Source organism: Amblyomma americanum, chromosome 3 (genome assembly GCF_052857255.1).
Source record: "Amblyomma americanum isolate KBUSLIRL-KWMA chromosome 3, ASM5285725v1, whole genome shotgun sequence".
NCBI lineage: Eukaryota > Metazoa > Arthropoda > Arachnida > Ixodida > Ixodidae > Amblyomma > Amblyomma americanum.
In genome coordinates, this window is record NC_135499.1 from 25,710,512 (window position 1) to 25,725,056 (window position 14,545).

The 14,545-nt window shown below is 48.7% G+C and overlaps 1 protein-coding gene across 3 annotated transcripts in view; it reads left to right on the forward strand.

The window, feature by feature from the left end:
• The window catches only part of LOC144122900 (uncharacterized), a 183,105-nt gene that overhangs the window by 25,184 nt on the left and 143,376 nt on the right, over positions 1-14,545 (forward strand). For 2 of the 3 annotated variants that reach the window (XM_077655872.1, XM_077655869.1), the window contains exons 3-4: positions 5,740-5,787; positions 5,874-5,971. In XM_077655872.1, the coding sequence (XP_077511998.1) occupies positions 5,740-5,787; positions 5,874-5,971 (146 nt within the window). The remainder of the gene's footprint in view (positions 1-5,739; positions 5,788-5,873; positions 5,972-14,545) is intronic. The other variant, XM_077655870.1, reaches the window with a different exon arrangement.

Genomic DNA, 14,545 nt, shown 5'->3' on the forward strand with positions numbered 1-14,545 from the left:
GGACTGCGACCGTCGTCTCGCCGTTCCTCCCGCCCTGAAATTGTGCACGTTGTCCGGCTTAAGCCGTATTACACGCGATAATCGCCTGCATTTTCCACTGCCTTCTACATCGGCCAGCAAGATTTCTGGGCCCCTGTGTGGTTTTCCGCCGCGTGATTTTTGTTCTCGGGTTAGCATCGGGACGATGCTTCTTTATAGGGGAGGTAGTGTAGCGAAGAGAAAGTTGAAGTGGGTTGGCCGCGTGGTGCCGAAGACGACGCTGCTGCTGGCGGACCTGTGTTCTGGTTCGTGTGTTCTTGTGCTCCGGCTATCACCAGCTGTGCTCGCCGCCGGCCTCTACGTCAAGCAAGTCGTGACAATATGAAGGACGGGTTAGAAAATACGGGCGAAAAAACCAAAGTACGAAAAATAAAACCGAAATACGCCCTCTCGTCCATGCGGTACGACTCTACACGAAGCCAGCTGCTAACAGGAAATATAAGCAGGTAGCTAAAAGTATCATTAATAAACGACTAGCGCATAGGAGTGGGCATGGAACAGCAGCAGCAATGCAGCAACGACCAATGTTCTTCTGTTTCTTGGTGCAGATGCTAAATCTTGGAGCGGCCTTATAGTCATGACTCGAGCGACCGGCAGCACGTTCCCTGCCTGACATCGACTGAGCGCCCCGTATCGCCTCTTCGGCTGCCTGTACAGTTCAAGCCCGACTCGCTACGAATGAGCGAATGTTGCCCGACGCCACCGGAAGAAGCCATCGCCTTCAAGTGGTCTGCAGCTTTGGCTGCGCAAGCCCCATCGTCACAGTCATCAAGTGTATCGCGCCCATTTAAGCACTGGCAATCACCGAGCGCCTTCAGTGGGCATGGAACAGCAGCAGCAATGCAGCAACGACCAATGTTGTTCTGTTTCTTGGTGCAGATGCTATCTTGGAGCGGCCTTAGTCTTGTCTCGAGCGACCGGCAGCACGTTCCCTGCCTGACATCGACTGAGCGCCCCGTATCGCCTCTTCGGCTGCCTGTACAGTTCAAGCCCGACTCGCTACGAATGAGCGAATGTTGCCCGACGCCACCGGAAGAAGCCATCGCCTTCAAGTGGTCTGCACCTTTGGCCGCGCAAGCCCCATCGTCACAGTCATCAAGTGTATCGCGCCCATTTAGCACTGGCAATCACCGAGCGCCTTCAGTGGGCATGGAACAGCAGCAGCAATGCAGCAACGACCAATGTTCTTCTGTTTCTTGGTGCAGGCCAGTTCATGTCCTTCTTTGCACTGTAAACGCACAAGTAGTGTCAACCTGCTGCTTGTGCCATGCCCAAGCGTATTCATGTGCATTGTCTGCGAATGTGTATATGTGCTGAAATTATTTGTCTTAGGTGGCGACATTGAACAGAACCCAGGGCCCCTTAAAAAAGATTCTAGCCAGTCCAATGATGACGTAGTCACTCTGTTAAAATCTTTAAACGAAAAAATTGACAAGAACCATAGCGAAATACTCTCCCAGCTCAATGAAGTTCGGCAAACACAAGCAAAGCTTGAGCGTCAGATGGCCAGTATGAACGATAGGCTTGTTGCCGTCGAAGAAAAAGTAGCTGCCTCGCAAGCCTCCAGCGCCTTTGACATTACCCAGGAAGTGTCTGAGGCTGTACAGAATGAAGCAGAGGCGTTTCATAAACGACTCAACGACCTCGAAGACAGGTCAGGACGCGATAATATACTTTTTCACGGCCTCCCTGACACGCAAAACGAAACATGGGATGAATCTGAAAAGCTCGTGCGTGAAAAGCTTCTTTCTGAAATGGACCTTGAGCTACCCAGCGAGGCCATAGCACGCGCGCATCGGCTGGGTAAATTTTCGAATGACAAATGCCGTCCTGTCATAGTCAAGTTTACGAATTTTAAGATCCGAGAAGCCGTTTTTACTGACCGAAGTAAAATTAAAAATGCTGGGATAAAGGTTACGGAAGATTTCTGCTTGTCAACTCGCAACGCACGTAAAAACCTTTTGGCTTTGGACAAGCAAGTGGAGAGAAGTACGCTATTCGTCTGAACAAATTGTTCATAAAGAATAAGTGTTACATCTACATTTCGGCATCAGATAGCATCTGTGAATATCATATCAATAACCAAGCATCCCCACGCAGCCCTGATAGTAGTGCCTTGCCTGCCGATCTTTCTACCGCGTAGCTACCTGCTCGTGGTCATGAGCTTCCAAATGACATATGTGTTTTGTTCTCTAATATTCGTAGTGTTGTTAACAAGCGTGATGATCTGTGTACTATCATCGACACGTGCGATGCAGACATTCTGGTCCTCACCGGAACCTGGCTGAATTCAAAGATTTCTAATGATGAAATACTAAACTGTGAAAAGGATTTCATTACTTATCGATGTGACCGGGGAGACAGAATAGGAGGCGGTGTTCTGATGGCGGTCGCTGATCATCTGCATTCTTCACACGTGTCACTTGTTTCTTCACTAGAAATTGTATGCGCCTCCATACGCATTAATCATCGAGACGTAATCTTCTGCGCATGCTATCGCTCTCCAAATGCTCCATCGCCTTTCTGTAGTGAACTTCATGATGTGCTCAATCGCATTTTAGTTAGGTTTCCTTCTTCGCCAATCTTTTTACTTGGCGATTTCAACACGCCAAAAATAATTTGGTCTGGCGCGCTCCCTTCCACTCTGGATTCGTCACCTGACACGATTGGCTTCATAAATCTGTGCACTGACTTCAATTTTTCTCAGCTCATTACCCAGCCAACCCGTATCACCACTACTAGCGCTAACATTCTTGATCTTGTTCTAACTACGCTTCCTGAGCTAGTTCATTCATTGGCATTTCTACCAGGCCTCAGTGACCACTCCTTCATCCAGTTTGACCTTAAAGATACTAGCACATGTGTGCGACCCAATCCCAAATATATCAGAGTTTATTCAAAGGCAAATTTTCCGTCGATTAACGCTGAACTCGAAATATTCTTAGGAGAGTGCATGTCAAACTTTTATAACCGTACTGTAGAAACGAACTGGCGCCTTTTAAAAGAAAAAGTTCATTTTCTCGTCCAAAAACACATACCTTTACGCGTCATATCAGGCAAGCAACGTTCACCGTGGTTCACTGCCGCATTAAAATGCCTTTTAAGTAAAAAAAACGAGTTTATCGTAGAGCGAAAACCACCGGTTGCCCTGATCACTGGGATGTGTATCGTGCCATAACATCTGAGTATCGAAAAGCCTTAAGAAACGCCAAGCAGGCTTTCTTCCATAGTACGCTTCCGTTTTTGTTGATTGAAAATGCCAAAAAATTTTGGAACATCATTTCTGGTCCCAAGCATAAAGCAATAGCTCTGAACGATAGAAGTGGCGCAGCCATTCCTTCATCAGAATGCTCTCAAGTGCTAAACGACGCCTTCTCAAATACTCTTTTACAGCAATCATCTGTTTCTCTGCCCTCTTTTCAGCCTGTGCAGAATCCATTAATGGACCCAATTGTGTTTGACAGTCTTGGTATAGAAGTCTAATTAATAATCTCAATATTTCTTCGTCTTCGGGAATCGACGACATAAATTCTAAATTTTTAAAGAATACAAGTGGTTATTCTTCCATTTACTTGTGTGCACTGTTTTCGCAATCTTTGAATTCAGGAAAGCTACCCGGGGACTGGAAGGTGGGTAAGGTGGTACCAATATTCAAGTCTGGTGATGCTCATTGTGCTCTTAATTACAGACCCATATCATTAACGAGTGTCCCGTGTAAACTGTTTGAACATGTCATTTATTCTAATCTGGTTGAATTTCTAGAAAATCATTCGTTTTTTTCCCTCATCAGCATGGCTTTCGTCAATAATTTTCTTGTGAAACGCAACTCATTTCCTTCACCCATGATTTATTTGATGCATTAGACAAGGGATTTTTCATTCACTGTGTATTTTTAGATTTTCAGAAAGCGTTCGATCTTGTTAATCACCAACTACTTTGTTTTAAGCTCGGCAAACTAAACATCGACCCAAACATTCTTTCATGGATCGAGAGTTTTTTGCGTAACAGAACTCAATTCGTCACTGCAAATAACGCTGATTCCTCACCATGCTCTGTTACCTCCGGCGTGCCTCAAGGTTCCGTGCTCGGGCCGCTATTGTTTCTAATATACATTAACGATCTACCAATTTCTATTAACTCCACAATTAGGCTTTTCGCAGATGATTGCGTTATTTATCGAGTAATCAAATCCGCTTCAGACTCATCCTTACTTCAAAGTGACCTAAATAAGGTATCTAGTTGGTGTAATATTTGGCTCATGAGACTGAATACTAGCAAGTGTAAGGTCATGCGTATTTCACACCGGTCTGCTAACGAAAATCTTATTCCCTACAATATTTCAGGTTCTCTCCTTAAGCAAGTTACCACATATAAATATTTAGAGGTTCATATAACTGCTAACCTTTCATGGCAGGCACATGTTGATTATATTGTTAACAATGCTAACCGCATGCTTGGCTACTTGCGTCGTAATTTTTCCATGGCTCCATCTTCTTTAAAACTTCTACCCTACAAAACCTTAGTTAGATCGAAATTAGAATATGCGTGCTCTGTGTGGGACCCGGGACTTGAAACTCTTACTAATCAGTTAGAGTCAGTACAGAATCGTAGCGCCCAATTTATTTTGTCTAATTTCTCCCGCACTGCTAGTGTAACTACAATGAAAAATACTTTGAACCTTCCTAGCCTTTCCCTTCGTAGAAAACTCGCGCGAATACTAACTTTTCACAAGATTTACTATCCCAATCATCAGCTAAAGCTGGATCTTCTATTTGAACCATCGTTCATATCACCTCGCACGGATCATCGCCACAAGGTAGGCATTCCAAACTGCCGAAGCAATGCATATTTTAACTCGTTTATACCCAAGACGGCGAGCGATTGGAACCACCTGCCCACATTGGTTGCCGACATTTCTGACACCTGTTTATTCAAAAATGCCGCGGAAAACTATGTGTTTGACTAGGCTGTTTTCTTACGTAATCTGATTTGTATTTTGTTAAAGCTTACGTTTTTTCATTCCTTGCTGTATTACATTACATTTACCACTTACTTTTTGTTTTCATTTTGCTGCATTGTTATTTACTTTTTTATCCACTCCCTTCTGTAACTCCCCACTGGGGCCCTGAAGGTATTGCAATAAATAAATAAATAAATAAATAAATAAATAAATAAATAAATAAAATTAGAACACAGACACAGAAGAAGACGGGACGAGTTGATGTTTAGCGCTCGTCTTGTCTTTTTCTATGTCTGTGTCCTAGGTATATGAGCTAGTCGTTTAATTAATGATGACATACCAACTAGCCCAGCTTTGCGTCTTGGTAGCCAAAAGTACAAGAGAACATCTTTGGCGAGGGTAGGAAAGTGCCAGCAAGACGGCCACCGAATGGCGTGGCGAGCAGTGTAGTACTGTGTAGGACGAGTTAAAAAAAAAACAACGATAGGGTGGAACGAAAAGGTGTTGGTGTGGAAGAAAACGAGCTAGCGAAGATGGGGGAAAAATAAATGAAAAGAATCAAGAAAAAAATTCCATAAATTAAGTTCCCAATACCATTCTGGGCACGTTTTCTTCATTGTCATTTTAAACGGCGCGAGGAGCCCACTTCACATCCGAAGTTCTTTAATATACTCAGTTTATCTAAGCGTATCTGCTTGCTATGTCAACCATGTAAACAAGTTCTTTCTCCTCCTGCACAGGGTTTCACAGCATTGTCAACCATTGGCTCCACTAAGCAAGGCAGTCAGGTAAAGCTTAAAAGACGCGAAGCAGTGCTACTGCCGCCCAGTCCCGACGGCTACAATCTCTGCTGACCAGAGTTGGCCGTGCGTAGCTGCAGGTGGTGCCCACAGAGTCCAGGAGTGGCCGCGACGAGGACACTGCTCATGTTGCCAGCAGCGAGGCGACCAGGGAGCAACTCCCAACCGAGGAGTGAGTTCTTCGGGGAATCGCGTCCGTTGTTTAACCCATTCATTTGTTTCCTTGTGTTCTAACGTGGTCTATATAGAGATCTTAGCGCAAAAATGTCGATGTTGCGTATTTTTGAAAGCAAAAATAACAATTATCTTTACTTTCTCTCAAGTGAATTTACAGATCTGTTTTCAAAATTTTGGGTCACTGTATTCCGCAACTTCATTTCAGGGTTTTTGCATTAGTTGAAGCCCATTTCCACACACGCACACACACACGCACGCACACACGCACACGCACACACACACGCGAGCGCGCGCGCACGCACGCACGCACGCACACTTGCGAGACTGGACGAAGCGAGGAAGAGGAAGACGACGCTGCTCCATCTGTTGTCACCTCAGCTCAGTAATTTCGCCTTGTTTTCTAGTTATTAACTAGGTTATTTCTGTCCTTGGAAGACGGCCGCGTCTTTAAGGCGGTACTGTCCCTACGGGAAGGGTACGGCAGCTCCGGCGCCGGTATCCTTAAAGAGACAGCGCCATCCGAAGGGGCCCAGTGGGGCGGAGGCGGCCATGGCATCACATGGCGGGGATCTGCCGGTCATCAGGAACGTCCAGCAGTGCAGTGCGTCATCATCGCTCAGTGGGGACGACTCAACTATCGTCGCCTCTGACGAGGAAGTGGCTGACATGGCGGAAATGGACAACGATGGCTTCAAAGTGGTGAGTCATCGGAAGCACCGGACAGTCGGCATCCCAGTGATAGTCCAGCCAAAAGAGAAAGGTGTTGTCTTCAGAGAGTGGAACCCTATCAGGCTGTTTGAAGATATTAAAGTACTACTGGGATCTGCTCCGATTCGCAGTCGCTTCACAACGCAAGGGGCTCTTCATCTAGATATCTCAACGGAAGAGCAAGTAGACATTCTTCTGCGGTGCTCTCAGATCGGTGGCATACGTGTTCAAGCCCGGTTGCCACACTCCTACATGACTAACACATGTGTTATAAGGGGAGTATCAGTGTGGTATTCGGAAAGTGCCCTTCTTGACTACTTGAAACCGCAAGGAGTTCTGCACGTGCGACGGTTAATGCGCCGGGTGGAGCCTGGAGAACAACAATGGGCAGCGAAGCCTACAAATTCTATTGTGCTAACGTTTGCTCCACACACCGAGCGCCCTGGAATAATTGACCTTGGTTTCACCAAACCTACAGTCCACGAGTTCGTTGAAACTCCTCCCCGGTGCTTCAGGTGCCAACGCTTTGGACATGTAGCGAGAGTTTGCAACAAAGATCAACGTTGCAAGCGGTGTGGTGGTGGCCATGATTACAAAGAGTGCGAGGCAGATTTTGCTTGCGCTAATTGTGGAGGTGACCATCCAGCGAGTTTCAGTGGCTGCACAATCCGTGTAAGCGCCTTACACCGTCGCAAGTCCTTCATTAGTGGCCCCAAACCACAACCTACTGAGAAGCCGATACATGGAAGTGAAGAGTTCCCTGCGCACGAATCGGAAGCTCGGGACGTGGTAGCAAGCGACGTCGCAGCACGACCTGATCCGAGCAAGTCGGCAACGGCCTCCGAGGGTGAGCTGGCTGCTCGATCTGCTTCTGCTAAAAGTGTCCATGTTCCTCAGCGACCAGATCACAGCAAGACTCGACCACATGGAGATGCAGACACCAGCTACCGTGGCCAAGAGTGGGTCCAAGTCCCCGTCTTTTGTCGAAGTGGTGCGCCAGTGCGTGCAGCAAAATAAGGAGCTCAAAAGCCGGAATCTCTCCGACCTTCTACGCGTTTTGTTTGTTGTCCTGCGTTCATTTAGCCAAGCGATGCAGCCTGGCACTTTGAAGAACTTTATACAGCTGGTGCTTTCCTTTGAGGCCTGGATCACCGCCTTCGCAGAGAACTTCAACTCCTAGATGGCTAGTTTTCTTCAACCTGTTGCAACTAAAAACCCTAGAAAAGTGCCGTTTATCATGCAATGGAACTGCGCTGGGATTATAAGTCGATTAGCAGAACAAAAATTGTTTTTGAAAGAGACCTGTGTTCCAGTACTGGCCCTCTCGGAGGCTAGCTTGCCAAGCGGGAGGTCTTTGCCGGGATACGTCGCCCACAAGAATTGCAGCATAAAATCTTTTCCCGAAGGAAGTGCCGCCCTTTACATACGTAGGAAGATTCCTCATGTGGCTTTGAACGTCACCGATCTTTGCAGCGACAGTATTGAGGTAGTGGCTGTGAGGATTCGGCTCGCTTTCCGAACTCTGTCCATTGCATCAGTATACGTGTCCCCGCAGAAGAAGGTCGATATGGTTTTGTTCCTCCAGCACCTTTGTGACCGCTGCCCGGCACCCAGAATCATCTGCGGTGACTTCAACGCCCACCACCCTGCCTGGGGTGACAGGAACACAGATCCTCGCGGACGCCAACTTGTAGAAGTCATCGACAGTTTGGACCTGTGCGTGGCCAATGACGGAAGTCCCACTTTCTTTCGGCCTCCAACCTCACCCACATCTATAGACCTAACCTTACATTCACCTGACGTCCGTGTGCAGTGGTCAACTAGAGCTGACCGAATGGGAAGTGATCACTACCCGATATTTGTGTTTACTGCCGACTTCCATCTTCGTGGTCCTAAAATTTGCCATGTTGTTAATTGGGACAAATACAGGGAGCACTTAGCCTGTGTTTCCGGTGATGTGACAGACAAAATGATTTATGCTAAGATGGCTGCTGGCACGGCGCTCAAGCTACCTGATCATTTTCCGACTCCGGATTTAAAACTCAGGAACCTCTGCGCAGCGCGCAGAAGGGCGGAGCGACAACTGTTGCGGAAGAAGGACGACAGAGCCTTGAAGACAACTTTCAACAGGCTCAACTCTGCCATTAGACGTCATGCGAACAAGCTCTGTAGGTCCCAGTGGGCATCCTTTTGCGCTATTTTGACTGTTTTCTCACCGATAACGAGAATTTGGCGTGTCGTTGGCAGTCTTGCTGGTGGCTCTCGTCCGAGTAAACCTTTCGAGGCGCTTGCATTGCGCACGCAGAAACATCTCGTGTGCTTGGCAGAGGAATTTGCGGATGCATTTGTAAATTCCAGCCCAGGCATTCATCCCTGCGCTCTGCCTGCTACGTCTCCGTCTGTTATGGACGCCCCGTTCACACTTCGAGAACTGCAGACAGCACTCCGCAGCCTGCGGCGTCGCTGTGCACCAGGTCCTGATGGCATTACCAATCAAATGTTACATAACCTGCCTCTGGAACACCGGAAGATGCTCCTAAACTATCTCAATCGAGTTTGGGAGTCTGGTGACGTTCCCCCTTCATGGAAGGTGGCTTGTGTAGTCCCACTGCTGAAGGCCAGCAAAGAGATGAAAGACGCGGCCTCGTATCGTCCTGTATCGCTGACGTCGTGTGTGGCTAAGGTCATGGAGAAGATGGCAAGTAAGCGTTTGTCTTGGTGGCTTGAGGATAGAAGGGCACTACCAACATGCATGACTGGATTCCGCACAGGTTTAAGCGCGCAAGATAGCGTCCTGGACTTGATAAGCCACATTGAACATCAGAGTGCTTTTGGACTTTCAACACTAGCTATTTTCCTAGACGTATCAAAGGCTTATGATAGCGTCCTCCAGAGCTCAATACTGAATAGTCGGCAGGTCATAGGCGTACAGGGCTATCTTCTGCGATTCATTCACGCATTTCTCAGTGATCGTAAACTTCGAGTGCGGTTAGGCAGTACAATGAGCTCCGAAAGGGCGGTATCGCGAGGGGTACCTCAGGGTAGTGTCCTGTCCCCAACGCTCTTTAATGTTGTCATGGCTGGTCTTCCCGCAAAAGTGCAAAAACATTGTAGGCATGTCCATATGTCGATATATGCAGACGACATTTGTCTTTGGGTAACCGGATATCAACACAAACGCTTAGCGCTATTAGCGCGACAGGCCGTGCTTTCAGTTAAAAGTTACCTTCAAGGTGTTGGGTTGACTCTCTCGGTGGAAAAATCTGGCTTCGTCCTGTTTCCAGGCAGGGGACGACGGTATGCGCGGCTGAGCATAGACCTTGATCAGTCTTGCCTTCGTCAGGTTAACCACATACGTTTTTTGGGCGTCACTATTGACTCACGTCTACAGTGGCGACGAGCTGTGGACTCGATTGTGGCTTCACTATCTTCGCGTCTCAATGTGGTTCGTAGAGTGTCTAGTGAGCAATGGGGAAACCATCCTGCTTCAATGATCAGGCTTCACGGTGCCCTGGTGACAAGTCGCATAATGTACGAGCTCCCTTTAATTTCCCCCTCGGTATCGCAGCTGGAACGCCTTGAGGGTTTGCACAGAATGGGACTAAGGAGGGCTCTCGGCGTTCCGCAGGCTGCTCCAAACAATGCAGTACTGTATGAGTCTCAATCGAAACCTTTTCGGCTAGCCGCTTCACAGAGACTTTTGCTGCAAATTGGCCGCCTCAGAGAGACTGTTGCCGGCAGAGCGCTTCTACAGCGCCTTCGAAAGAGATCTGAGTCCCGGGCGTACTTGGCTTTAAATACTCTTCGTTCTCTGGGTCTCGACCTTCGAGATCGACCTAAGACGTTGAAGCCACCTTGGTCCTTTCCGAGCCTCGATTGTTCCTTGACAATTCCCCACGTTCGCGCTAAGCGGAATTCTCCTTTAGCGGCAATGCGTTCGCTCGTACTGGAACATCTTGAGACCGAATATGCCAGTCATCTTCAAATTTTTACAGACGGCTCTGTGGACAAGGTCAGAGGATCTAGTGCAGCTGCTTTTCATATTCCGTCTTTGAAGTATGATTGGTCTGTTCGTTTTACTAAAGTCGTGTCCTCCACAATGGCCGAAAGCGTTGCCATTGAGGCAGCTCTAAAGAAGCTACGGTGTTGTACGCCTCAACCTACTGTCATAATTACGGATTCAAAATCTGCCCTTTAAAGGTTAGAGTACAGGTTCCCCACTGATGCCTTGAGTCTTAGATCCCTACGTTTGGTGCAGAATCTACATAGCAAAGGCTTCTCTATACGTTTTCAATGGGTGCCCTCGCACATAGGTGTCTTAGGCAACGAGATAGCAGACAACCTCGCCCATACAGCTCTCTCCGGGATTCCAGTACATGGAGTCCCTCATGAAGTCAAGCAAATGTTCAGAGATGTGGTGTTGTGCCACTTCAGTTCTTTGTGGACCTCTCCTCATCAGCCATGTGTGACCAAGGTTCTCAAAAGGTACCAAGCCACTTTGCTGCACCGCGTTCGCACGGGTTCTGCTCGTACGCCGGCGTGGATGTATAAGACTGGCCTAGCGTTGTCACCATTGTGTTTAACGTGTGGTGTGTGTGGTGACATAGAACATTACCTCTTGTGCTGTACTTTGTACAACGCGGAACGGGCTTTGTTATTCGGGTCCCTCAAGAAGGCAGGAATTCCTCACAGTTCTCTTCAGGACATTGTTTTCCCGCGCGGGAGCCAGTCGAGTAGAAGGGATGCTTCTCGCCTTCTTCTACTTTACCTGCAGGACACGGATTTGGCCTCCACATGGTGACCTCAGGAGTGTCTATTTGGGGTTTTGCGGACAGTGTTTCTGTGATTTCTATTTAAGTGTTGCTACGGTGGAGCAATTGCCGGCAGCAACTGCAAGGCTAATCCCACCGGTAGTTTACAACCACTCAACTCAACTCAAGCTTTTATTGCCGCTCGCAATTATGGCGGCCACTCCTCCGAAAACGAGGATGCGTGATGATGATGAAAATTTACAGGTGAAGACGAGGGTCGCGCACTGCGCTTACACTTTCTCCCCCTACGGACGAAAGCGACCTCCCGGGAGCACGTTAGAGCGAAGTAGGGCGACGGGCGAAGGGGTTTAAGCGCGACACGGGAACAATCTGTACACCGCGACAACGTCGGTCATTGGCAGGATGGACAGGGGCAACGCAGTAGTTCACGGCGGACGTTTGTTCGAGTACAGTGTACGGACAAATAAAGCGGCTGAAAAATTTTTCGCACAAGCCGGGGGTGCGCACGGGAGTCCACAGCAACACTTCATCACCAGGGAAGAAAGACACTGCACGGTGTTTGAAGTCATAAATGCTTTTCCGGGAGGCTTGACAGGCGTCAGTGTTCAGGCGGGCGATGGTGCGACAGGAGGCAAGGCGGGGAGTAAATTCGCCTTAGGATAGTCTGGAAGAGGTTGTAGGGGCAGAGAAGAAAGATGCTTCGAGAGTGAAGGTAGGGGGGGGGGCGGCCATACACAAGAAAAAACGGGGAGAAGCTGGTTGTTCGTTGCACGGCAGTATTGTAGGCAAAGCTTACAAAGGGGAGCATGGCGTCCCAGTAGGCGTGGTCGGGGTGGATGCACAGTCTTTGTCAAAAGGATACGGCCCAAGGAGTCTTCTTCTGAGCTCTGCAGTGCGGTGCCTCTTGCATACTGAGGGACCTTAATCTCACGAAGGCGGAAGGAATTTAACTCGTCAACCCTCGCAAGCTTAGCCTGTAAAATGTGCTTAAGAGCCCTACTACACTGCTTGGAAACAAACCCCTTGGGCTGTATAATTTTGACAAAGACTGTACATGGACCGCATATCTGACAGGGTGCGATGAAACCATTAGGTGAGCCCATTGGTCTGGGGGTGATGGGCTGAAGTTGTTTAAGGACGATCCTGGAAGCGTGAAGAACTTCGGGAAGGACGCTGGAGAGGAATGATGTGCCGTGGTCACTCATAAGGACACGTGGGGCTCCATGGCGCTGAAGCATGGCGTTGAGGAAGAAATGGGCGATCTCGGAGGCAGAGCCAGACGGAACCGGGGCTGTTTCAGTGTACCAGGTTAAGTGGTCGATGGCTGTGACGATCCAACGGTTGCCAGATGGCATCAGTGGTAAGGAACCGTAGAGGTCGATCCCAACGACTTCGAAGGGTGAGAAAGGACAGGGAAGAGGCTGTAGAAGGCCCGAAGGAGGAGACGTGGAGCGTTTGCGGCGTTGGCAAGGGCTGCAAGATGCAATATATTTTGGCGACAGAGAATGCGAGGCCAGGCCAAAAGAGACGACGCTTGATAAAGTCATACGTTTTCTCGAATCCTAAGTGTACGGCCATGGGGTCGTCATGAAACGACTGCAAAACTTCACGGCGAAGAGAACGGGGAATGACAGGGACTCAGGCGTGACCCAGGGGGCTATGATTGTGCCAAAGAAGGGTGCCGTCAACCAGCTTGAAACAGTTAAGTTGGCGACGGAGGCGGCAGTTGGAGGCCGCATAGCACCACTCAGGCGATCGATTATAGTCCGGCAGTAATGGTCGACCCGCTGTGGTGAGGCGAGAGCGCCGAGAGCGGGCACCAGATCAATGGCTGCGGCTGTCAAGGTTTTGGTAGCCATGGAATTAGCAGTTGGGAGCGATGAAGCAACAGGAGGAGAGCACAGAGGTTTTAGTGAGGCGAGAGGGCAACGAGAGAGCGCATCGGCGTCATTGTGCTTGTTTCCTGATTTGTAGGTGACTGTGAAATCATACTCCTGGAGGCGGAGAATCCAGCGGCCGAGGGGCCCGGACAAGTTCTGTGACGACAACCAGCACAGCGCAGGATGGTCAGTGACAATGGTGAATTGGCGGCCGTACAAATAGGGGCAAAATTTCTGAAGGGCAGAGACAACGGCAAGACACTCTTGCTCTGTGATCGTGTAGTTCTGCTCCGCTGCAGTCAGGGTATACGACTTGCGTAAGCAATCACGCTCTCAGTCGAAGCGCGCTGGCGCTGCAACAGAACGGCACCGAGGCCGTGTCCACTGGCGTCAGTGTGGAAAATCGTCGAGGCAATGTCATGAAAATGGGCCAATATCGGATCAGATGTGAGAGCCGGCTTTAGAGAAGTAAAGGCAGCCTCGCAGGCTTCAGACCATACGAAGGGTGTGCTGGCGCCAAGAAGCTTATGCAAAGATGCGGCGATGAAGTCGAAACTTCGGATGAAGCGACAAAGTATGAGGCCAGTCCTAGAATACTGCGCAAATCTTTAATCCGTGTTGCGCGGGGGAAATGCAGAACTGCAGCAACTTTGTCAGGATCAGGTCTTATGCCCATGCGACTAACGACGTGTCCGAGAACTTTGGTAGAAGTGGAAGCAAAGTAACATTTCTTTGTGTTTAACTGAAGTCCGGCCGCGGAAAGTGCACTTAGAACTTCATCGAAGCGAGCGAGGGGCTCACGAAAAGTCGACGAGAAAATTACGATGTCGTCCAAGTAGGAGAGACAAGTTTTCTATTTCAGCCTGCGGAGTATGGCGTCAATCAAGCGTTCGAACGTGGCCGGAGCATTTCACAAGCCGAATGGCATAACGTTAAATTCATATAAGCCATCTGATGTGGCGAAAGCTGTCTTCTCTTGGTTCTCTTTATGCATGAGGATTTGCCAGTAGCCGGATCTCAGGCCAAGACTAGAGAAACATTGAGCACCTTGAAGACACTAGAGGGCGTCGTCAATCCGAGGAAGTGGATAAACGTCCTTTCGAGTGATCTTATTGAGGGCGCGATAGTCGACACAAAAGCGTACTGAACCATCCTTCTTTTGTACCAGCACAACTGGTGAGGACCAAGGACTTGAAGAAGGGCGTATGA